The 26,899-nt window shown below is 44.1% G+C and overlaps 1 protein-coding gene across 1 annotated transcript in view; it reads right to left on the bottom strand.

The window, feature by feature from the left end:
* The window catches only part of ARHGEF26 (Rho guanine nucleotide exchange factor 26), a 159,682-nt gene that overhangs the window by 14,602 nt on the left and 118,181 nt on the right, over positions 1-26,899 (bottom strand). The window contains exon 11 of the mRNA XM_007471986.1: positions 8,144-8,353. Within this exon, the coding sequence (XP_007472048.1) occupies positions 8,144-8,353 (210 nt within the window). The remainder of the gene's footprint in view (positions 1-8,143; positions 8,354-26,899) is intronic.

The following is a 26,899-nucleotide window of genomic DNA, read 5'->3' as shown; positions in this document are numbered from 1 at the left end:
ACAACATTGAGAGGCCCGACCAAAAAAAAAAAAAAAAAAAAAAAAAAAAATCTAACCAAAGCAAAGTAGTTCCCCTAGCCCATTAAGAGTTCTAGAAATTTAGATTCCATGACATGTTATATAGTTAAATCAACTGTTTCCTGTTTATCATATCAAACAGCTCATGAGACCTAGTCTGGTCCAGAATCCTGAAGTTAACCTTAAGTGGATCAACTACCTGTTTCCTTGGAAAAAAGACCCACACCATCACCTGCTCTCCTGTTTTACTGGAGGTCAGTGATGAGGAATCACCAAAGATTTAAGTGCCTTGACGGGCACTGTACAAATGTAAAAGATTATTGGACATAGATTCCAGATTCAAAGAAGAAAAAAATACTACAATCTGTAATAAATACATTTTTTTTTCCATACAAATTGTGATCTCTATATGTGGATTTTTCTTAAAGGATGAAGAGTATGTCAGACGTACTATTTACAATTTTATCCCATCCTATTTACTTCCTGTTAATTAAATCATTAACAGAAGCAGGAAGAGAGCAAAAGACTGCCGGCAAACAATGCCCCTTTATCAGGAGGGCCCAGGAATGGGCTGTCAGAAGGGCTGACAGGACTATTAGGCGTCTGGTTCAATTTGTGAGACAGAAACTTTGAGAAGGGCCTTTGCTTACAGCTTAAGGTGATTATATCTCATAGCTAAATAGAACGGGTGAAGAAAGTTTTCGTTCATTACTGAACGTGTCCTTGTGTCTCATCTCTGCACAGGCTGGACCCAAATGCCATCCAAGTTCCATTATGGACGCAGGAAGCCAAGGACGCCACTTGCCATAGCGTTGCTCTGTGCCAGCTGCAGCTGTCTGGGCTTCATTTTAGTGAAGGCAGACAAAGGGGGCTCTCGGCCTTGAACATTCCTCTTGCAAGGCCCAGAGGGAAAAGTGACATTAGTAAAACATTCCTCCCTTGTCCTTTTACCAAGGGTGAGCTTCTGTATTTTCCACCAAACACTGTCTCATTAATAATGCAATGACTTAAGATCTTTAACAAGCAAACAGATATAACACAGTATGTCTTAGAGGTACATGCTAAAAAAAAAGTTTAACTACATCCTTGACAGCAAATGTTGAAAAACAAGTGGAATTTAGATAAAACTTGCTCTAGCAGCACAAAACAAACAAAAACCCCAGTGAATAGAGACTGATAGAGGAGCAGTATTTCTCTACATGCTGCTACTAGTCTACCTTGCCTTGGATATAGAAAAGCAAATTTTATTTATTGTAGGGCAATTCCAAAAAATATTTATTGGAAACCTGCTACATACAAAGTGAGAAAAGGACAAAACTGAAGCTGAGTGTGGGGATTAGTAATAAAACTGTGAAGAACTGATTGGAGAGAAGAATGGTTAGGAGGCTTTGAGGGTGGTTCAAAAGATAAAGGATGTATGGGTTGCCCTGGGAAGGAGGTAGTGGGATGGAAACATGTGGGAAGATGCAACGGCGTTTCATACAGGAAGAACCAGTCCAGGATGGATCTGTTCAGATCTAGAAGCACCAGAAATGAGACCAAGTCTCCAGACTGGGTAACTTGAAATGGTGTCAAGGGTACCATTTACAGAAATGTGTGTTGTCAGGGAAAGCAGAGCGTACTGGTGATGACTGGTTCCAGACAGGCTGCATTTCTGAAGGGGAAGTGAAGAGGAAAGGTTACACGTGGGAGAAAAACTAAGAGCACACAAATAACAGCTTGAGAACATCTCAAAAAGGGGGTTAGCGTCAGAGAGCTGGGCAGCTAACAAAATTAAATGATATTAGAGGTAAAGAAAGCGGAAGACTGGACTGCTGGGTGTGGTACCTAGGAAGCCACTCCTCATCTTCTGATGGAGCGCCCTCAACTGGGTGGCAGAGGAAGACGCCATACTGAAGACGGTCAAGGAGTAACTCAATATAGGGTGTCAGCTGCTCAAGCGAAAAACCCAAAGCATCATCATTTCCTCTCTTTCACTCACAGCCACCCCAACTCATCCTGTCCTTCAGTTGGTCCTGTTGTCTCCACCTCCACAATGTTAGGTTTCCATCTCCTCGCACAGACCACAGTCCATCCCAACATCAAGACTCCCCTGGACTGCGACTTCCCTGGTGGCGCGGTGGTTGAGAATCCACCTGCCAATGCAAGGGACACGGGTTCAAGCCCTGGTCCGGGAAGATCCCACATGCCACGGAGCAACTAAGCCCATGCACCACAACTACTGAGCCTGTGCTCTAGAGCCCGCAAGCCACAACTACTGAGCCCGTGAGCCACAGCTACTGAGCCCATGCACCACAACTACTGAGCCTGTGCTCTAGAGCCCCATGCTCTGCAACAAGAGAAGCCACCGCAATGAGAAGCCCGCGCACCGCAACGAAGACTCAATGCAGCCAAAAATAAATAAGTTTTAAAAAATCATTAAAAGACTCCCCTGGACTAATGCAACAGGACCCTAACTGCTCTCCCCACTGAAACTCCTGTGTCCACACCAGTCTTCCATGGAACTCCCCATTCCAGCCTAGGAGGCTCTAAACCAGTGCTTCTCAAAATATCTGGGGTGGGGCTTCCCTGGTGGCGCAGTGGTTGAGAGTCCGCCTGCCGATGCAGGGGACACGGGTTCGTGCCCCGGTCCGGGAAGATCCCACATGCCGCAGAGCAACTAGGCCCGTGAGCCACAACTGCTGAGCCTGCGCGTCTGGAGCCCGTACTCCGCAGCAGGAGAGGCCACGATAGTGAGAGGCCCGCGCACCGCGATGAAGAGTGGCCCCCGCTCTCCACAACTAGAGAAAGCCCTCACACAGAAACGAAGACCCGACACAGCCAAATAACTAAATAAATAAATAAATTTAAATAAATAAATAAATAAAATGCTCTGGGCTCCACCAGCCTCTTAACCACCCACTCTCTCCCTGGCTTATTCTGATCTAGCCAATTTAACTATGTTCAAGCCAAGTTTGATGGCCTCAAACTTGTTTCCCTAGGAGTTTGGCACTTGCTGTGCCCTCTACCCGGACCGTTCTGGCCCTGCATATTCCCATGGATGGATTCCTTCCAGGCACTCAGGGCTCAGTCCCAAATGTCACCTGGAGAAATCTTCCTCTGCCATCTAATTTAGAGGACAGATCCCCATCCCAGCACTTCACACTCCGGAATACATTCCTGGCTTTACTGTTTCCACTGCACTTATTTATTTTTAAAATTGGATGAAGAAATGCTTTCCCACCATCCCAGTTCACTGCAGGCCATCTGCCCAGGCAGCCTGGCAAAAGTTCAGTGCCACCAAAGTCAACTCCTTGAGGGCAGGAGGCACACAGGCATAGGTTCTTCAGTGGAACAGAAGCCCCCAGAGGGCAGGGACCTGGTCTCTGCACTGTGCACTGCTACATCCCAGCACTTAGAATAGCACCTGAAAGTCTGCTGGTGCACAATAAAAATTCACTGAGTAAATAGGGAGAAATGAAAGCTGCTCTCTTGAGAAGTGCAGCCGTAAAGGGAAGGAGAGACTTAGGGGTGGGTTGGGGGCCAGGAGTTGTACGGCAGAGGGCGGGCAAGACAGAAAACAGGAGGAGAAAAATGAACTAACAAGAGGGGCACACAGAGCAAGCACTTGGAATTCTCGGGGACAAGATCACTGAGGGGCCTCCTTGTAGAGGAAAGACTTGGCACTTGGCGTGAGCCCTGAGAAGTAAGATATTTGGTAATTCGAGGAGTTCTGAGAAGGGCATTCCAGGAAGTAGGAAAAACATAGGCAAAGGAACAAAAAAGGAAGTTTTAAATGGAAGATAATTTGAGGGATGCAACATCTAGTCAGCATTTTATTATAAAATATTTCAAACCATATGATGCCTTAAATTTACCACATACTTTTTCATTTTAAGTCTATGAACTTAAAAAGTCACATTTTAGTAGTTTTTCACATTTAATAGCAACTAGCTTCCTGGAGTTTCCCTTCCAGAGCCAGAACAAGGCCAAGTTGAACAGCAAGATGGGGGTGGAATAGTCTCCGAGATGGCAGCTTCTCAGTAAGAAGCTTAAAATTTGTTATTAGAAAGAATTTCAGATTCAGGAAGGTCAAGGTCTAGTCCCATTTTGGCAGTAACTCACCTCCTGTGTGACTTTAGGCAAATCACTTCACCTTTTTGAGTCTCATCTTACATCTGGGAGAAAACTGAGGGAGTTGGACTACAGACCTATAAATAGGGTCACAACATATTTTATCGTCTAAAGACACTTTGGAAAGTCAAAGAAGGTGCTATTCTTAATTTTGCCCGAACAACAGACATAATAACACTGATCCCAAAGAAACCAAGATGTACAGTCATCTCACTTATATGCTTCAGCTCTGAAGCACCATCCTTCTCTAGAAACACCCAAGGCTCCCTTCATGCTCTCTAGCTGGTCCTGTGCCTGGCACATCCCAGATGCTCACTAAGCGTTTGCCCCATTTCCTTTTGGTGAGCTTTTCTGCATTCTTTATGTAATCAAAGCTATTGATCTGTTCTTCCACAACTTCACTGCCTTATAATAGTTGAACCGTCCTTGTGCCAAACAGCTGCACCCTTCCCTCGGCTGATTTCACATTCCGTATAGCCCCAGGTGCCTCTACTACGAACAGTTTCTCAAAGAAGGTAAATATTTAGGTACAAACCCTATTCTTTTTCAAACCAAAGAGTAAGTAGCCAAAGAATGCAATCGACTGGTCTGAAATTCTGCAATTACTCAAGGCCTGGGTGGTGGTGAAAACCTTCTCAACTAGATTGCTAATGGACCATTTTAACCATGTATAACATCAAAGAGAGAAAAGTTAAAAAACATACTCACCTATACATCTGGCAAATCTTAGAAGCAAAGAAAACATTCTACATTGGCCGAAACTCTGATTACTCAAAACCAGGTAACCCAGAGCTGGCCTGCACATTTCCAAATACAGCATGTTAACGACTCGCTAGACTTTTAAAAGCTGATTGGGTTTTTTTTTGGTTTTGTTGTGTTTTCTTTTAAGGAAAGTGAATCCTGGCTGTCATATATTTTCTTTCAGCACCAATGATACTTTATGCCTTGTATGTTTAAAAGTATTTGTCCAGTTATTTACTTTAACTGTAATTGAGTGGGGGGGGAGGGAGTGAGGGAGTCACTCCTTCCATACCCAAGGAGACAGCCGCCCCTCTGCCCCTTCTGGAATGTTCTCTTGCTATTAATTAAAGAACTACAAATATGAGTCATATCCACGGGTTTACGGGTGACATAACTAGATATTCTGAGAACATTTCTCATTGAGGAAATGAACATCCATTCAGTCTATGGCAAGATCAAAAGGCAAGAGGGTGGAACAAAGGCTACAGAACGTCCCAGGAAAGGATCTAGCCTTGGTGTAAAAACTGGACATGCCGGTTTACGGCCTACTCTCTTGGAATAATCTCAGAAACCAGCAGTAAAGATTACATAAATTATGAATGAGACAGTCAGGAAAAGCTCTGCTGATAAAGAGCACAGTCCTTATAAACACAGAGAAAAGGAAAACGTAAAGCGAAACCAACAACACTTTCTCCCTGACTAAAAAAGACAAAATAAAATCTTCATTTCTGAGAATTCTTTATAATAAGCAGTAATCTCCAAAGTGTTTAAGACTTTTTCATCCTCAACGTCTTTTAAGATCCAAAGGTCAGACATACTAAATTCTCTTTTAAGAGAGGCTTCCCCAAACAGAAGAGGTCCAGGTCTGTCTTCACAGGCCAAGGGGTTTAATCATTTTTAGAGTCAAAGAAATGCCTTCCTCAGCCCTGGTCTTGGGTGTGTCCCCTGCTGGTCACCTGCACAGACCAGCAAGCACTGCACCCACCGGAGGGTGCCCTCCCCAGAGGGGAAAACACAGAGGAGCATCCTTGGAATGCAGCAGGGCTTTCCAGCAGTTTCCTGGAAGAATTCTGGGACCTTAGGAAGAGGTATTTCTTTGTTTTATAAACAAACACAGAGGATGATGCTCCTTTTCTTATTCATTCCCTCTGTTAGCTCTTGAGCGCATTTGTAATACTCTCTTTCGGCTGTTTTTAAATCTCAAATAGCTTTCTATCACCCTGCCCTTCTTGGTTTTCTTCGCCCTTGGAAAAGTTACTTCTAGTGCCAAAAACATGAAATGAGCATTTATCGTTTTTATGTGGATGGCTTTTTTCCTTCTTTTTCTTTTCTTATATCTCTCTAACAATCCAGGGACCCTGTTAAAATACTCTTAAAAAGTGGAGATTATCTCTTTGGGTTGGCTTTCGCTAAGATTCTGTTACAGTCTTAGGGTTGTTATTCAAGAGCTACTGATCCATTTTAATCACACCATGTAGGAGCCAAGTGGGAGACGGTGTAGGAACCCCAGAGGACCAAGAATTAGGGAACTTCTTTCCCTCCACTGTTCCACCCTCTGACCCAACATAATACCTGCCTATGATGATTGTTCTAAGAGGAGGTTTCCCGTTTCCAAACAAATTGGTCAGCTATCTCTAAATGGACAAAATCGCAATGTAACCAAACAGGACCCTACAGGGCCTTCCCAAGGCAGACATCACCCCGACCCCGCCAAAACCCTCTGTTTTTGCTCTCTCTGAAGTACCTAGGTAACAGTATCTGATGCACATTTCCTGAGTTGTTTTATAGATGCTAAAAACCACCACCAAATGGAAGAACTTAACTACTTGATGATCATGAGCCCCCAGACCGACTGGCACCTAAGGATTCATAATGTCAACCACCCTCTTACCTCAACACCAACCAATCAGAGAATTGTGCACGAGCTGATCACGTACCCTGCGACCCCCTCCCTCACGTGGCCTTTCCTTCAGGGATTTCGGGGTTTTTAGAGTGTGAGTCACCCATCCTCCTTGCATTGGTGCCTTTACAATAAACACTGCACTTTCCTTCACCACAACCCGGTGTCAGTAGATTGGCTTTACTGTGCACGGGCAAGCAGACCCAAGTCTGGTTCAGTAGCAGCACGGGTGGACTTGACAATTAAGCCCCCTTCCCTTCATCCTGTGTGAGGATGGACTGCTTACTAACTGCTGGTGAAACTGCAGGCACAAACAGGATGGCTTCTGCCTCTGCGTAAACTCTGGATGGGAAAGAGGGATCAACATGTGAGGGAACCGTTGATCGAAGCTGCCCACCTTGGCCAGGCACGATGCTAACCACTTGCATGAGTTGTCTCACAACAGGAGGTCCCGATAAGGACACAGTGCTGCCGTGGAAAACTAACCAGGAGAATTCGGGAGGGGCAGAAAGCAGGGAGGAGATGCCAGCCCATAATGTGCGCCAACCTCCCAGAAACGGTCATGCTAGATCCATCTTGGCTGAGAGATGCGAGAACCACCAGGGAGGACCCTGAGTCAGATCAAATATGGGCACAAGCAAGATGATTGGTCAGAGACAACCCCAAAACTAACCTTATTACCATAAAACCTAAGACCGAGAGCCACATGGCAGAGCAGTCCTCCTGGGTTCCCTTACCCTGCTGTTCTCTGCCCAGGCACCCCTTCCCAATAAAGTCTTTTGCTTTGTCAGTTCGTATGTCTCCTCACACAATTCATTTCCAAGTGTCAGACAAGAGCCCATTTTCTCAGGCCCTGGAAGGGGTTCCCCTTCCTGCAACAAACATATTTCCCCAAACTGAGTATCTCTTTTGACAGAAATCACTGGTCTTTCTGCTGCCTGGTCGAAAGTAGATGATACAAAATGACTTCAATTTCAGTAGCTGAGAAAACTCAGGGCCTAGGATCAAACTGCCAGTTAGATCATATTCCTAGGGCTCCTGGGTCATAATTTTATCAATGATGAAAATAAAATGATTTTTAAAACACTCTGTAAATATAAAAGCACACCACCTAAAGCACAACACATCCATCAGGAGTCATGGGGATGAAAATAACAATATCCATCTCTCAGGACACTGAGAAGGTGAGAGTGAGAAGACGAGCATCTGTATAAAGCACCCAGACCTATGCTTGGTGCATAACAGGTAATCAATAAAAAAAAAAAATAGTAGGTAGAGTTTACTGTTTTTAGGGGGTCTGTGGACCAAGGGTAATTAGGTAGGGAAGACCGACAGCAGATATTCTGAAACCCTCTCCTCGCACATACTTACTGAGTCTCAGCTCCCAGCAGCATCTCCACTTTCTCGTTCACGTGGTTACTAAGGACTGTCAGTGTAAAGAGGTGACTAGCAGAGTTCTGTCTTGAATAAAGCACTGTGGAACTGTTCTTCCCTGGAGAAGAATTAAGCTCTTCACTGTCACAAGACTCCACCAGTAGCTGATCTCTTAAGGAATAATCATTGACATTGTAACTTTCTTCACTGTAAGGAAGAGGGAAAAAGAACACAGTAATTCAGTGGATGAGACTGTGACATTATCGGTTTTCAAATCACATTTTGGGGGAAGGTGGCAGGGGAGGGAAGGAGGACAGGGAGAGAATGATTTATTTTATTTTTTATTATTTTTTATTTTATTATTATTTTGGAATACGCGGGCCTCTCACTGTTGTGGCCTCTCCCGTTGCAGAGCAACAGGCTCCGGAAGCGCAGGCTCAGCGGCCATGGCTCACGGGCCCAGCCGCTCCGCGGCACGTGGGATCCTCCCGGACCGGGGCACGAACCCGTGTCCCCTGCATCGGCAGGCGGACTCCCAACCACTGTGCCACCAGGGAAGCCCAAGAATGTTATATTTTAAAATAGGAATTGGACTCTGAATTTATCTACTGATTACGAGTCAATATAACCCTCCAAAATTAAACCTGTTAATTACTATTTTTCTGTAATATACTAAATTATATCTTACATATAAAAGCAATATTAAAAACAATTATTTGCACCTACTGTACAGCACAAGGGACTCTACTCAATTTTCTGTAATGGCCTATATGAGAAAAGAATCTAAAAAAAGAGTGGATATATGTACATGTATAACCGGTGCCCTTTGCTGTACTAACACAACATTGTAAATCAACTACACTCCAATAAAAATTAAAAAAAAAAAAACAATTATTAAACCCTCTAGGTTTTATTTTACATTTTCCTGGCATTTCCTTGCAACAAGTGAGACACGCGTGCATCATGGCAAGGCTTGAACAGCTATACTTCCCCAGCCTTACCCCCATCCACAGGATAGAGGTCGTCCCAAACCCACTCACACTCTGGGTAGCGAAGCTGCACTCGCAGCCTCCAAACCACCAGGCACAGGAGGGAAGAACAGCCCCAGAGGTCTGCTTGCTTCTGGCAAGACGCCCAACCCATCCTTCTCTCTAACATGCATGGCCTCACCACCTGTTCAGAAACCACCAGGACTGATCCTGCCACGCCCTCTATCCCTGCTTATGCCCAAGACCGCCGCCTGGTATACTTCATTCCCCTGAATGTACTCTCACCCACACAGTGCTGTGAACATGCCTAATCGGGCCTCACCTCCCTAAGCCCCTCGGCTGAAGCATTCCACTGCATCCTCTGGAAATGCACCTCATTTAGGGAATCCAGCAAAATCTTCTAAATCCTCAGCCTCTTCTCTGAACTCTCCCTTTACCTTCTTGCCTTAACAGAAACTTGGCTCTTCTAGAGAGCACAGCCTCCTCTGAAGGCTCTCTGCCTGCTTGAGTCTCATTGCTCCTAGACAATGATCGCTTTGTCCTCCCAGAAGGTCCCCAGCTTTGATGCTCATGCCATCAGTCTCTATCTCATCACCACAGTCATCTCCAGGCCCATGGATCATGCCTCATCCTCACTCATGCGTTTAGTTACTGGCTTACTGTCACTCTCCAACACTACTTTCTTGAATTTCCATGTGGCAATCCTTCCATTACCCCAGCCTCTCAGTTCCTTGACTTCCCCTTCAACAATCAACCTTGTCACTACCACCAGATGCAACCTCTCTGCAATCCCAACGTCAAACACCTCTGTCTAACCAGCCCCGCCAATCTCTTTGACTCACCTCTTCTAATCCTCAACCTCAACAATTTTAACCCACCATTCTTACCACCCACTCACTCCACCACCTTTCCCTCCATCCTTAAACCCTTCATGTCCTCTCATTCATGCTTATTCACTTATCCAACTTGAATTTCTTGATACCTACTTACAGTCACTCCTTGCAGACCCAACTCTGGTTAGATACACCTCCTCTCTATTCTCTATGTGTACTCTCAATTGAACACGGCAGAGCTCAATAATAACTGCTGAGTAAATGGATGACCATGCAATACATTCTAATGTATTCTAGGAACCATATGGATAATTACCTTACCTAATAATAAATGCAAATGTATGAACTCAGGAGAGCTAAGAGATAAAAAAATCCTTGTGCCCAACTATACTAGGAATTTCAGAAGAGGCCATTTTGTTCAAGACTTCTTAGAAAGTTTTTCATTCGGTGGTGGGCATCTGCCTGTCAACCACTCCCTGTAACTCTCCTTTAAAAACCTTATAATCATTTTTAAAATTTAGTTTGATAGATTCTTCCCCCTCCCAAACCGGCAAACACAGTTATATCATCTATAAAAGCAAAATACTGCCTTTTGATCAAGTCTGTTTGTTGCTAGGGTAATCATCTGTATTAACTGAAAGTTCACATGGCAAGATCACCTCCAAAGCTCCCCTGAGACTGCCAACGGACCAGCACAACCATACTCAGAATATATAAAATATTTCTCAAATCAAAATGAGGCTTATCAAAGGTCACATAATTTTTATAAAAGGAGGAAGCAGCGTAATACACTTTACAAACAAACAACGTTATACTTTTAAAAGACCGTGTTTACCAGAAACAAAGCAGTCGATTTTTGGCAAAGCTGGTGTCAGGCTGCACCCTGCAGGCCTACAAGCCTCGTAGCTGCCCAGCCTCGAGACCAAAGAAAGAGCAGGGAAACAGCGACAGAGACATCAGTGGTTTATTGGAGAGGGGATCTCACACAACCGAAACATCTGCACCCTGTGCTGCAGAGAGCAGGCGGGACAGGGCAGCAGTCTTCATTGCTCGGGGCGGGGGAGAAGGAGGCTACCATTTATAGGGGGAAGTGATGCCAGCTGGGCTTATCAGTTACCAGGGAGACCAGCAGCTGGGGCACATCACTCACAGCCCCTCAGGTTAATGACCATCACGAGGGTAGATGTTTCTCTTTAATAAACTAGCAGATGGAATCCTTCTGGCCTGATGATTAGAACAATCACTAGCTGCGGCAGGGGGCAAGCACCTTCCTGTGAGTAAGGTGTAGGTAGGTGGCACTGCTCCAGCAGGGGATGTACAGAGAACAAGAGAACAGCCATCTTGAGTGGCCTGACCATACAGCAAGTAAAGCTTATAATATTGTCTAGATAGCTCAGACACAGATGTAGTAAAACCCAGGACTCAGGATAAAGCCACAAAGTAAAAAATAAAGACAAAAGCAAAACCTCAACAACAACATCAAAAACAAGAGAAAAAAACAAGACGAACAAGGACTTGCTTGTTACCATCTTCTCTCTGCACCTTTGAGTTACTCTTTCGGTCCAACTCACAATGACCTTCTAGTTAAAGACGCCCATTTCCAGTTAAAAATAATTCTGCTTCAGACAGAGAAATCCAACCTCCTTAATGCTGTGCACATGGGTATGTAGGCAGTGCCCTAAATAATGACAGTGCAAAGGTATTCTTTGTATTCCCAAAGAAATAAAAGGCAAAGAAATCTATATGCTATAAAGCCATCATTCAAGATGACTCAAGTTCCAAAGTCTTCAGCATAAAGTGGCTTTACTTACTAGGTAGTCCCCAGTAGAATTCAAGACAAAGGGTTCACAGGAAACTAATGTAAACAAATATGAAAAAACTAGTTAAGTCTTTTTTCCCTCTTAATTTTCAGAGTTCATATTTCTCCCAGTGTTTGCCTAAATACAACCAGTGTTTGCCTAAATACAAACAATACCAGCTACTGTTGTTTCATCGATGTGTTGAATCTTTGTCTTCGGCAGGGGGGTAATTAGAGACAGAAGTAGACAACAGAATGTTTTTTTAATTGTTCTCTTAAGCCATGACAACTACAATGCCATTAAGACCTAGGGTGACCGTTTGATCCAGTTTGCACCTGTGGTTCTCTCAGGTGTCCAGTTGGGCTGATAAAGAGCAGCCACTTTATTTACAGCTATGTGAGTTCACCTCAAGGTATCCGTGTCTACACACCTGCACATCTGGGTCACTGAATGTGCCGGGACACAGAACTTTCCCACTGTTTTGCCTTCTGTATCCAAAATAGGATGCAGGAAACAAGTTTGCTTTTTTTTTTTTTTAACTGGTTCAATAGCAGTCACCCAATATCATTATTCCATCTAGACCTGCAAGCATCTTCGTCATGTGATACATAATGTCCACAACTTCTTCACTACTCTTTTAATGAACTTAATATAAAAAACTTGATTTAACAGTAGTCAAGTAAGTTGATGATTCATCCCTGTCAGCTATTATTCAAACCCAATGGAATAAAAACTGAACAGGAGCTCACTCTTGCTAGCGTGTTTCTGCTCTCACACACACAGACACACACACTTAATCTCATAAAGGTTCAAAATAACATTTTCCCCCAACTCTGCTAAATACTGAGTGAAATTCATTCTCCTCATGTCAGCCAGCACCTACTGTCTCCCTCATGCCAATACAGAAGGATAACTGTTAAAATACGGGCTTAAGCAGAAAGAAGAGGAACGAATCCACAGTCAGACGCAGCCATTTACAACCCCACTTCCTCCTCTGCCGACCCAACTTACTGTGTCCAGTAAGTACAAAGCGAGCTCAGCTGGGCTGGGGAAGACGCTCCTTTCCTAGGGAAGCTGATGCTAATCAGACTTCCCCATGTTTGTTTCTTCCATTTAACAAACATATGGTTTACACAGTCTCTGAAACAATTTGGATCATGCAATTAGGAAGTTAAACTGCTCAGAAAAAGGCAAATGGAAAAACCACCTTTCCTCGCACGGAGAAGTTTATATGTACACTTCCTCTGATTGTCTTAGACGGGCTCCAAGTTTACCGGCTGCTCATGAAACAAGTGGCGGCTTTGTGCAAGCAGAGGCTCCTGTCAGGCGCAGCAATCAAATCTATACAAGCCTGTTGCTCTGTGGTATAAACAATGATGGGTCTCCCTGTTGAAACCCACTTAAAAGTCCTAGTAACCTTTGTTGAGATTCCTTTCTTTTCTTAACAAGATAAAAAACTATCAGTAGAGAACAGGATATGGTGGCAAATAAGTACCTCAATTATTCTTCCCTTGGAAGGCGTTCTTTTGTTAAGCAGCTCGATAGTGTTTGGTTCTACTACATGCTACCTAACAGCATGGGCTGAAAACTGATACACCTTATTGTGAATAGTGGATTTCTTTTTTTTTTAAATTAATTTGTTTATTTTTGGCTGCTCTGGGTCTTCGTTGCCGTGCGCAGACTTAGTCTCCAGTTGCAGCGAGTGGGGGCTACTCTTTGTTGTGGTGCGCGGGCTTCTCATTGTGGTGGCTTCTCTTGTTGCAGAGCATGGGCTCTAGGTGCGCGGGCTCAGCAGTTGTGGCACGTGGGCTCAGGAGTTGTGGCTCGCGGGCTCTACAGTGCAGGCTCAGTAGTTGTGGTGCACGGGCTTAGTTGCTCCGCGGCATGTGGGATCTTCCCAGACCAGGGCTGGAACCCTGGCAGGGAAGATTCTTAACTGTGCCACCAGGGAAGTCCCAACAGTGGATTTCTTAAAGTGATTATTACGGAGCACTTTGAACTTTCTCTCCCACAGATTTCTATAAAGGTGGGAATTTTTCATACTGGGCATATATTTATTACTTTTAAATCAGGACAGTATTTACAACTGCATACAACATACATACATTTTTAGAATACCAAAGCTGCATATGTACATACTCAGTAGTGAGTGCAGGGTGACAGACACCCAGCTCCACTCAGGACTTACTCTGGGAAGGAGGGGGAGGAAGAAGGGATGATGATGAAGAGGCTTTAGGTATACCTGCAGTATTATGACAGGGCTTTTGTTTAAAAAGAAGAAATCTGACAGTGATGTAGCAAAAAATTTATATCTGTTAAACATGGATGATAGGCATGTTAGTGTTCGATAATTCTGTGTATGTTTGAAATATTTTGCAATTCAAGGTAAAAAAAATTTAATAATAAATGCATAGACGTGCAGACTATCATCATTCCACGTGTCTGTGGATGCCTGAGGGTATAGGTGAAGGGACTCTTGGGCAATGGAATTTTTTTGGCCCTATAAACAACTGATTATTTGCATATAGCATCATTGACTGAAAATATAAGGTAAGAGTGAATTCACTAAAGTGACTGGGTTAAAAAGAAAAAGGCTTTTCTGAGACTTCCCTGGTGGTCCAGTGGCTAAGACTACGCTCCCAATGCAGAGGGCCTGGGTTCGATCCCTGGTCGGGGAACTAGATCCCAGATCCCGTATGCCACAACAACAACAACAACAAAAAGATCCCGCAGGCCGCAACTAAGACCCAGCGCAGCTAGCTAAATAAATAAACAAACGAATAAATAAATGTATTTTCCGTATATGAATGAATAACACTCAGAAAATATAATGGAAGAAGTGATCTTATTTATAATAGACACAAAACCCACAAAATATTTAGGATTAAACTTAACACGTTTCTCCTATATGAAGACAGCTTTCAAATACTTTAGAAGAAGGCCTGAATGGATAGAAAAGTTTGATATTAAAGAGGTATCAATTCTTCCTAAATTAATATATAATTTTACCACCATCTCATTGAAAAAAATCTCAGGATTTTGGGGGGCAGCAAGGACGGGGAATAGTCAAGCTGATTCTAAAACATCCAGAAAAATAAACATGTAAGAACAGTCAGATTGTGAAAGAAAATGAGAGGGAACTAGCCATATGATATATTAAAAACATATTTTAAAGCTACAGTAATTCAAAGACTGAGACTGACAGGTATTAGCTGACAGACGGACTAGTGAAACAGAACAGTGGCTTCACAAATTGACCCCAAATACATCTGAGAAGTTACTACGTGATATAAATGACATTTCAAATCTGTGGAATATTGACGGTCTAGTCAACAAATAATATTGGGACATCTGGAGAAACATCTGAAAATTTTTTAAAGCTGGCTCCCAATCTCACTCCATAAACCAGGGTACTTCCTTGGGTCCAAGCTCTGGGTACATAACAGTCATGAAGAAGAGGTAGTGATGGAACAGGTCTTTCTGTGGGGCCTTGGGACCAGGGGGTTGCTTTTACACATGCAAATACCATCGGAAGGGTTCCCACCTTACCCCTTATGAGCAAACATCTTACGTTAATAAGGATGACCAGGAATGAGAAATAGGCTAGATGACCAAGATGGAACCAGGAATATGAAAGCAAAGATGGAGATGGGGAAAACGAGAAGAAGGGTTAGACTATAAAGACCAGCTTTCCTACCCTCCTGCTCAAGTCAGCCTTATCTGTGAGTTGTCTCACCTTCCACCTTGCATTGTTCTGGAACTTTCTTTCAGAGCCAAAATCTGACAGATTGGAAGGAGAACTTCCAATTCTTCCTTTTGGAAAAGAGTTAAATTTTAAAAAAAAGATGCTAGTAAGGATTATCCAAAACAAAACACAATGATTTTCTGGCTCTATCGTCAAAAGTAACATTTATTTTTCACCTAGTCGGTAGCTCCTTTTCCACAGGCTTTGTTTAAAACATTCACACAGTTTCCCTGTGCTGAAAAAAATCTTTACTTGAATCTGCGTCAAAAGACAAACGTCGGGCTTCCCTGGTGGCGCAGTGGTTGAGAGTCCGCCTGCCGATGCAGGGGACACGGGTTCATGCCCCGGTCCGGGAGGATCCCACATGCCACGGAGCGGCTGGGCCCGTGAGCCATGGCCACTGAGCCTGCGCGTCCGGAGCCTGTGCTCCACAACGGGAGAGGCCACAACAGTGAGAGGCCCGCGTACCGCAAAAAAAAAAAAAAAAAAAGACAAACATCTCCTGAGCTAGCAGCTGCCTGCATTTTCTGCCCACAGGCCAGCGAAACTGCTCCCCAAAGCCATGGTGGCCCAACACGCTACCAAATCCAGTGAGCGGATGTCACCACCTTCATCTACAGAACTGGATGAGGCTGAGCACCTGTGACATCCTGAAACTCTATCTTCCTCTTCTAATGCCTTCTGCAACAGTTCTAAGTCATCCTTTTTTATGGCCATTCTCTAAGATCCTTTCCTAGACCCTCCTGCTTTTCTCTCAGGGATTTATAACGACTCTGCCATTTTCCCCATGTGCAGATTCACAAAAGTCCATGGGGTTTTACAAAATCAAAGAGATTCTTCCCATTTCCCTTCAAGACACGTACAAGAATTCTTCCTCTGCAGATTTCAACTTGTTTCTCTTCGCCTTCTGAAAACATGACTGCTAAATCCCCACACTTGATCTTGTGCTTAACTGGAATAAGAATACGCTAGTTAAACATTTCTAGGATGGAGGAGATTGGATTATGCTGAAATTTACTTTGAGTTAAGAGGTTAAAACACTTTTCTCACACGACTGAAGTTGATTTCAATTTTAAATCTTGGTTTTAGAATTAAACAAATTTTTAGTAGAAGAATATACAATTTTAAAGTAATAAAGTACAGTATAACAGGTAAGAGTACAGACTTGATTGAGAATGTCTGGTAAGAATCCCAATTCCATCACTCGCTCGCTTTGTGATCCTGAGCAAGTTACTGATCCTGTCTGTGTTTTCTCATATGTAAACTGGGGATAACAATACCCATCTCTTAGGATTGCTGGGAGAATTAAATGAGATAATACATTTATTATCTTTTTCTTTCTTTTTTTTTTTTTGCGGTACGCGGGCCTATCACTGTTGTGGCCTCTCCCGTTGCGGAGCACAGGCTCCGGACGCACAGGCTCAGCGGCCATGGCTCACGGGCCCAGCCGCTCCGCGGCATGTGGGATCCTCCCGGACTGGGGCACGAACTCGCGTCCCCTGCATCGGCAGGCGGACTCTCAACCACTGCGCCACCAGGGAAGCCCCTATTATCGTTTTGCATGTAGAGCTTTTACAATCATGCCTGGCTTACCGTCAGTAAATGTTATTAGCTATTATTTCAAATCTTCCTGCAGAACATCATGCCTTTAAATTGCCTGGCATTTTGTTAAAAGCCTAAGAATCATAGGTGCTTTGCAAGTGAGTGAGCAGACTAAGCATAATTAGAGCTAAATACCTGTGTCAAGAAATTCATAATTTGGCAGGGGCTCCGACCAGCAAAACAAGGCATGATATTTACCCAAAACCTGATTTCAAACAGACTTATTTGCTCAGCTCCTCAAAATAATTCTGAAGACTAACAAACATGCCACACACATGTTATGAACATTAACCTACAAGTCTTTGTGAACAGTTTTCATTTCTCTTAGGATGGAACACTGCATGGAATTGCTGGGTCATACGGTAAACTGCTTAACTTTTTAAGAAACTGCCAGACCACTTTCCAAAGTGTCTGTATCATTTTGATACATTCTCACCAGCAGCGGATTAGGGCTCCAGTTCCTCTACACCCTCACCAACGCTATCTTTGTCTTTATTATAAAGTCATCCTAGTAGCTGTGAAGTGGTACCTGATTTTGCTTTCAACCTGCATTTCCCTAATGACTAGTGATGCTCAGCATCTTTTCATATACAAAGCCATTTGGAGATCTTCTTTGCTGAAATATCTATTCAAATTTTTGCTTACTTAAAAATTGAGTCGGGGGCTTCCCTGGTAGTGCAGTGGTTGAGAATCCGCCTGCCAATGCAGGGGACACGGGTTCGTGCCCCGGTCCGGGAAGATCCCACATGCTACGGAGCGGCTGGGCCCGTGAGCCACAACTACTGAGCCTGTGCACCTGGACCCTGTGCTCCGCAACAAGAGAGGCCGCGACAGTGAGAGGCCCGCGCACCGCGATGAAGAGTGGCTCCCGCTCGCCGCAACTAGAGAAAGCCCTCGCACAGAAACGAAGACCCAACACAGCCAAAAATTAATTAATTAATTAATTAATTTAAAAAATTTTTGAGCTGGTTTACTTTTGAGTTTTAAGAATTCTTTATGTAATCTGGCTATAACTCCTTTATCAAGTATGGCTTGAAAATATTTCATCCCAGTCTGTGGTTTGTCAATTCATTTTCTTAATGAATTTCCTATTATGTAAGTTTCAGGTGTATCAATACACTGTTCAGGACCACTTTACAGCATAGCCAGCTTTTAAAAGACTTTTAAAAGACTAAAGACTAGACTTCCAAAAAGGAAAAAAAAAAAAAATGCCATACGCTTCCTATTTCATTGTTGAGAAAACAACAAATAGTGGAGAAGAGGGTCACATTTGTTGGTAAAATAAGGATCTGTTGTGATTCACTGTCACCAAGAAAGATGGCCAATGATCCACAACAGGACCAGAAAGTCCCCATTCCTGGCACCACGGATCTCCAGATTCTCCAACCTGGAACCTCCCTGGCTGCCGCGGGACATCCTGAACCCATGGTCCTTGACAAAGAGGAGATGGGCAGGTCCAAGAGGCTGTCTGACATTACTGAAGCTTCCTCTCTGGCATAACCAGAATTAAGCAAGCTCTGAAGAAAAAGTAGGCAGCTTCTGAAGCTGGTGACTCCAAATTACGGGAGTAATCCCCACACTGCAATCCAGGTTTATCTCCACTGACCTCCCTGAATAAAGGGAAAAATATACTGAATTCACTTTTGTCAGCCACAAAGTTAGAGTGTCTCCTAATCGGATATGAGGGATGTTACAAGAAAATCACTACTACAAACATGTACACATGATTCATAACAAATTATAAAAGATTAAGTGTCGATCAATGGTTATCTCTCACTTGCCATCTGACGTGGGTTCTTGATGGGGGATGGGAAGGGAGAGGCATGGCATTAAATGTAATTATTCCTAAGGCCGTATTTCAGAGGCCAGAATGCAGGTTTGGCCTTGGAGTGCACCAAACCTTCAGCTGTGTAGCAGTGGCTTAGGGTTTCAAACCATTTTTTTTTTTTTTTGGGGGTCCGCGGCCCTCTCACTGTTTTAGCCTCTCCCATTGCGGAGCACAGGCTCTGGACGCGCAGGCTCTGCGGCCATGGCTCACGGGCCCAGCCGCTCCGTGGCATGTGGGATCTTCCCGGACCGGGACCCGAACCCGTGTCCCCTGCATCAGCAGGGGGACTCTCCACCACCGCCCCACCAGGGAAGCGCTCAAACCATTTTTTTTTTTTTTTGGGGGTCCGCGGCCCTCTCACTGTTTTAGCCTCTCCCATTGCGGAGCACAGGCTCTGGACGCGCAGGCTCTGCGGCCATGGCTCACGGGCCCAGCCGCTCCGTGGCATGTGGGATCTTCCCGGGCCGGGACACGAACCCGTGTCCCCTGCATCAGCAGGCGGACTCTCAACCACTGCACCACCAGGGAAGCGCTCAAACCATTTTTTTAAAACAGAAAATATTTTAGAAGCAGAAGAGCAATAATTTGATTTGCACCAAAACTTTGGGGAGATACACAATACTAGGAATAATGATGATATGCAGCAGGTATCAGTCCCTCAGCAGGGACAATTCACTGTGTTAAGAGCTTTGTGTGCACTATCTCACTTAATTCTCATAGACATTCCAGGAAGATGATGACATTGTTATCCCCATTTTACAGATGAGAACACTGGGACTGAGGGATTAAAGGCAACTTGCCCAAGGTCACACGGCCAGGATTCTGAGCGCAGTTCTGTCTGACCCCAGACATTGATACTGTGCTTCTCAGTTGGTGAAGCTTTTGACACTGAATGGCAACATCAATTCTTCTTACAGACACAGAGGAGACAATACTCTTACTACTCATGATGTCAGGGGATCAAGGGTAGGTGGGGTGGCAAGAGTAAAAGAGAAGCAGGAAGAGGAAAGGGGGCTCTCATTTCTCTCCCATCTCGTCTCTCCATCTTGATCTTAGGACCTGATCCAAGGGGTCAGAAACAACCAAGTTTTATGTTCCAGGAATAAAAGTGCTTTGAGTCAGAGTCCTACTGCCTTTTCTTTATCCAAGATACACAAAGTTAATTTTCCAAGGAAGGAGTTTATTCTGCAGAGACAGAGGGACAATGTCAGGTGGCCTCAGCTTTCTATAATGGGAAAGCTGTCAAAATGGAAAAACTCAAAATGGGGCCAAATCAGGCCATGACCCTTTCCAGGGAGTCTGCACCGCTTTAAGCTACTGGGCATTCAAACTACTTAGGGAAATGCAAGTTCTAACTTAAATCCCTGCACTCCTGATAATGATCAGGTAGAATTCTATTACAGAAAATCCTTCTTTTAAAACCCGAGGATTTGTAAGGTGTCACAGGGTTCAAGTTATATCAATACACACAATATTTATGGAACTAGGAATCAGGAAGTGGAAAGCTCCTTTCTTAAATATCTGCGGGAAGGAAATGTTATGAAAAGGAAATGCTCTTCCCCACACTCCGACACTAGATTAGCTAAAGGTAGAGAAAAGCTCACAAAAGCAGTTTGGTACCACTTCTAACTTTCTCCCATGACCAGTAAAACTATAAAAATATTCACTTAAAAAAATCTTGCTTTGAAGAAGTTGTTTATCAAAACAAACAGAAAAGGTGCAAGTTTCTAGGCTATTTTTCCCAATAACATTATAGGATAGTGGAAAGGTGAAAATACTCTAGAAAAATGAAATTAAGAAGTAATGAACCTAAATTGTTAAGAGAGAAGGTTTTAGAGTCAAAGACTTAGATTAGAATCCTGGCTTTGATGAGAGACCTTGAAAAGAGACTTTATCTCTCTCTGCCTCAGTGTCCTCATCTGTAAAATGGAAATAATACTAGGTTGCGGTGATAACTCAATGGTATATTGCATATACACTGAGCACAATGAATAGCACACTGTAATGTGCAATAATATAGGCGCTTATCATCATTATTACTATTACTACTCATCTAACTCTAGGGATACCCCAAAACATCATGGCTAGATCATTTGTGGGTACAGAATCCAGGAGAAGAATGAAAGAAACAAATCAGGACATGATTACGTTTACTGGTATGGATAACGAGACTAGACTAGATTTCTGCATTCTTTCGGTACTGTGCCTAACACCCAGACCAGGCCAATCTATCTGCAGCTCTAAGGGCACAGCAGGGCTGACTGGAGAAAAAACGCACTACCAACGAGATACTCACATGAACCACAGCGGAAGGACCAATACCAGCCAAGGGGAAATGGGTTCTAAATCTCCAGTCACTTCTGGCTTTTTTTGAACCCACCCCCCAACCCCATTTATCTCAAAGGCAATGTATTCGTTCTTTTAAAGAGTTCTTGGGACTTCTCTGGCAGTCCAGTGGTTAGGACTCTGTGCTTCCACTGCAGGGGACACAGATTCGATCCCCGGATGGGGAACTAAGATTTCACAAGCCACACAGAGTGGCCAAAATAAAAACTCCTCCTGTATTCCAAACAACCCATGTTAATTGGTGTTCTGTGAAAAAGAGGGTTTCCTAGTTGTGGCTGGAACTACCTACTATCAAACCACTGCCTCCTCCCCTGCTTCACGGCTAATCTAAAACAACCCTGGCTGTCCAATTCCCCTGCCGTATACTGCTTTCCCAGCCTCCTTTATAAGGACAAGTTTTGTGAACCAAGACTGACACGTGAGATACAATAAGTCGTCTGGGGTCCCCCGGTGGTGCAGTGGTTAAGAATCCGCCTGCCAATGCAGGGGACACGGGTTCAAGCCCTGGTCCAGGAAGATCCCACATGCCACGGAGCAACTAAGCCCATGCGCCACAACTATTGAGCCCGTGTGCCACAACTACTGAAGCCTGTGGGCCTAGAGCCCACAAGCCACAACTACTAAGCCCATGCACCACAACTACTGAAGCCCGTGTGCCACAACTACTGAGCCCGTGAGCCACAACTACTGAAGCCTGCAAGCCACAGCTACTGAGCCGACATGCCACAACTACTGAGCCCGCGAGCCACAACTACTGAAGCCCTTAAGTCACAACTACTGAGCCCGCAAGCCACAACTACTGAGCCTCCGCTCTAGAACCTGCGTGCCACAACTACTGAAGCCTGCGCACCTAAAGCCCATGCTCCACAACAAGAAAAACAACCGCAAGGAGAAGCCGCACACCGCCATGAAGAGTAGCCCGTTTGCCGCAACTAGAGAAAAGCCCGTGCACAGCAAGGAAGACCCAACTCAGCCAAAAATAAATAAATATTTTTTTTTTTTAAAAAGAACTCTTCTGAAGACTGTCTGAGAAAGGTTTTCCTCTGCTGATAAAGAGAGAAGCCACTTGAGAAAAACAGTCCCTTTGGCCAGGCTCTATTCTTCACCCTTGTCTCCCTCCTATGTCTTTGAATGAAATGATGATGCCTGGAACTGCAGGAGCCACCTGCAACCATGAAGCTACATGCACAGGGGCAAAAAGTGAACAGAGCACAGTGCAGCTGAAGAATGGGAAGGGGCTGGGTTACTGGTGACCACTGGACCCGGACTGTCCACCCTCGGTCTTCATGTTTGGTGAGAGAGGTAAATGTCTTAATCACTTGAGCCACTGCTATTTGGGAATTCTGTTACTTGTAGCCAAAAGCCTTCCTAAATGATCCAATAGTGAATCTTCCAAAGAGGAATGGAGTATGTAGGGTTTTCCAAACTCACTTGACTTCTTATGTATGTGTGTGTGTGATAATTCAACATTTTTATCTCTTAAACCCTTTTGTATGGGTAGCTCAAAACATTAGTTAACACAATAGTACAAAATAAAAGCAAGCCAAAAAAAAAATAACTTCCTCTATAGAGCACAGTTTTGCAAATACAATCCTAAGTGTTTTCCAGATTGAGGTTACCTGTCATTTAAGTTTATAGATAAAACTCCAGAAGATGTGAGAAGCCACATGATAAAGTTCCATACTTGCTTTTACCAAAATTAATCGAAAATTAATCTATAATGGAGAATACAAAAATCACATGTCTTTTAAAAATAAAAGAGAATTCAAAGAAATTTTAACTTGGGTGTGGAATGGGGGGAGCCTGCCCACTGAGTAATGCAGCCACTCAAATTGTTTATATTTAACCATCTAGATGGATTGGTTCACATTTGACAAATATTTATTAAATGGTCATTACAGGCCAGGCACAGTCTCTGCACTGAGGATGCAAAGGTCAACACAACAGACATGAACACACAGTAACACAAATATTATGACAGAGAAAGTGCAGGGTTCTATGGGAACACAGAGCAGCGGAAATCAACCCACTCTAGAGGAATGGATAAGAGCTCCCAGTGGATGTGTAGCAATTAATCTAAGACCTAAAGAATGAAAAGCACTTTGCCTAGAAAAGATTTGGAGTGGAACAGGGTTATGAGGTAGAGAGGGTATTCCAGGCAGAGAAAGAAGCACGTGCCAGGTCCTGGGGGCTAGAATGCCTCAGTGAGTGCAAGGTGGGACCATGGAAGGGCTGTTTGAAAGGACAAACTGAGTCTTTTAAAAAGCATACTCCGGCTATGGAATGTAAATGGATGGAGGGATGGTGGCATGAATCCAGTTAGGTGTGTCTTCTGGGCGAGCTCAAGGTGGTGGTACAAGGGCGTGGCAATGTGTGAGGAAAGAAGCTGTTTCAGCGTGAGTAGAAGACTGGGGGTTCGATGGACGGGGAACACGGTGAGGAAAAGGACAAAGTGGGCTTTCAGATTTACTGTGGAGCAACTGGGTGGATGGAGGTACCCTTTACTAAGCAGGGAACAGACTCCGGAGAAGGAACAGGTTGGAAGCAGACTGGGTCATGAATGTAACCTGAGAAAACTCCAAATACAGCTGTTCACATCACATGACCATGATGACATTTAGAAATCTATGAAAAATGGCATCAGTGTTAAAAAAAAAAAGTGTGTTCTAGAACTAGCTAAGACATTACAGCATATTTCTTCATTCTGTGAGGCAATTAAGTGAGGCAGTGGTGACGTGCCGAGGAGTACAGGAGTTTGAACTGTGTCCTCCAAAAAATATGTTGAAGCCCTAACCCCTGGTGCCGTCCCATGTGACCTTATTGGGAAATAAGGTCTTTGCAGATGGAATCTGTTAAGATGAGACCATTCTGAATTAGAGTGGGCCCTAAATCCAATAACTGGTGTCTTTATAAGGAGAGGGCGATTTTAAGACACACAGAGACACAGGAGGCAAGAAGGCCAGATGAAGACAGGCAGAGACTGGAGTTACGCTGCCACAAGCACCACCTTCAGAGGGGCATGGCCCTGCCAGTTTCTTGATTTCAGAATTCTGCCTGCAGAACTATGAGAGAATAAATGCCTATTGTTTTAAGCCACCCTGTTTATGGTACTTTGCTACAGCAGCTGTAGAAACTATTACAGGGAGGAAGACTGTTTTTAGCTTCAGAAGAAATTGAAAAGGAAGACCTAAGCCAGATACAAGGCACTGAATGAGACAAGAAGACAGTTAACTACCTTGCAAAGTAAGCGTTTGGGGAGTTTGAACCTATTTAGGTCTTGAATTCAGTTTTCACGTTTCAAAACCGGGGACAATGGTACTTAATCCAGAAGGCTGTACATCGGGGTGTAGTCTGTGTGCTGTAATGGATAACTAATTATAAGTTATCGCTGGGCAAAACTTGGATTTTATAATGTTATTATTCATTAATCTATGACTACAACATGGCAATCTATTCCTTTTCTATTACAATGTTACTGCTACTGCTGTGTCAGGTCTGATAGATTTGCACACCTTCCTCCCTCTGAAGGCAAAGCTGGTTGACAGTTTGCCATCATTCTAGTATAGTGGTTCTCAACTGGGGGACATATGACAATGTCTGGAGACATTTTGGTTGTCACAACTGGGAGGGAGGCGACTCTAGCAAACAGTAGGTAGAGGGCAGGGATGCTGCTAAAACATCCTACACAGCATAGGGCGCCCCCTACAACAACGAACTGTAGGGCTTCAATAGTGCCGAGTTGAGAACTCTGCTCTAGAAGTACCCAGACAACGTGCAGTCAAAGCTTCAAGTACCAAGAATTCACTTTCTCATCCAAAGTAGTCAAACCGATCACATATCCTTCTGAAATGTGACAGAACATACTATCAATACGGTGACTCACAAGCAGTCCAGAGCTAATGGAAACTTTAAACTTCTTTTTGATAGTCTAAAAAAGAGTGAAGGGCTTCCCTGGTGGCGCTGTGGTTGAGAGTCCACCTGCCGATGCAGGGGACACGGGTCCGTGCCCCGGTCCAGGAAGATCCCACATGCCGCGGAGCGGCTGGGCCCGTGAGCCATGGCCGCTGAGCCTGCGCAGCCAGAGCCTGTGCTCCGCAACGGGAGAGGCCACAGCAGTGAGAGGCCTGCATACCGCAAAAAAAATTTAAAAAAAATAATAATAATAATAAAATAAGATAAAATAAAAAAAGAGTGAAAATTTCTGTCCTAGAAGACAGGGGCATGGTCACTAGCCACTCTGCAAGCACTAGCAGTGATACACACACACACTGCAGAGCTGAGGTAGCCACTCATCCCGTCCGCCAGCATAAACCATCTCAGCATAAACCATCTGCCAGACTGGAGGAAGAGTAACTGTCCTCCCACGCGGTCCCTCCCAGTAGCCAGGGAGCCTCCCTGAAGCTGAAAACCACTGGAGTCCCAGCAGCTAAGCTCCTTGACTGAATCCTAGAATTATACTTAGGCAGTGGGCGGTTGGATCAGTCCTACAGAGCTGGCATACGTAGTTATCTTTCATCTGTACCTCGTAGCCAAGCCTAAGCGATTGCCTTGTTCAAAGTTGCTGTATCCCCTTCATGGCTGTCTCTGGCATACAAAGCATTTGTAGCTGCCTCCTTGAAGCTATAATAGAAATACGGCTGTGCATACTGTACATTTTTAACCCAGTCTGTTTATCAAGACTCCGTGGTCTACTTGTCACCCTCACCAAATATTCAGGTCATAAACAACTTGAACCTCCAGTGCTATTCTCGGAGTCAAGAGCACCTTAGAAATATGATGAGCTAATCGGTAAAGGCAAGAAAACCCCAGTTTTGGTAAAGGCAGTTAGGTACTCAGGGTTGCCCTCTCCATTGAAGCTGTATTTCTTTCTTTTATTAACACAGAAGTGCAAATATATCTACGGAAACAAATATGGGATAGCTCACAGTGCGACATTAAATATAATGGCAAAATCTCCTGTGGAGGGCAAAGTACACTGCTAAGTAGAATAGCATATATCTTAATTCTAACTTTCAAAAGTCTGTATTTATTGGGTTCTAGGCAAGCTCAAGAATAAAAGTTGCGGGACTTCCCTGGTGGTCCAGTGGCTAAGACTCCGTGCTCCCAGTGCAGGGGGCCTGGGTTTGATCCCTGGTCAGGGAACTAGATCCCACATGCCACAACTAAGAGTTTCATGCCGTAACTAAAGATCCCACATACCATAACTAAAGATCCCACATGCCACAATGAAGATCCTGTGTGCGGCAACTAAGACCCAATGCGACCAAATAAACAAATAAATAAATAAATATATTTTTTTAAAAACGTTGTTTCTTTTTTTTAAAAAAAAAAAAAGAATAAAAGTTGTGACATACTGGTTTAATACCCTTAATGTTTTCATCACCATAGCAAAACTACATTTACATTTAAAATTGGCTTGGGGGCTTCCCTGGTAGCGCAGTGGTTGAGAGTCTGCCTGCCGGTACAGAGGTCACGGGTTCATGCCCCAGTCCAGGAAGATCCCACATGCCGCAGAGCGGCTGGACCCGTGAGACATGGCCGCTGAGCCTGCGCGTCCAGAGCCTGTGCTCCGCAACGGGAGAGGCCGCAACAGTGAGAGGCCCATGTACCG

The sequence above is a fragment of the Lipotes vexillifer genome, unplaced genomic scaffold (assembly GCF_000442215.2).
Source record: "Lipotes vexillifer unplaced genomic scaffold, Lipotes_vexillifer_v1.1 scaffold46, whole genome shotgun sequence".
NCBI classification, from domain to species: domain Eukaryota; kingdom Metazoa; phylum Chordata; class Mammalia; order Artiodactyla; family Lipotidae; genus Lipotes; species Lipotes vexillifer.
The sequence above is the reverse complement of the archived record's forward strand: the minus strand, read 5'-3'. Positions and strand labels throughout refer to the sequence as shown.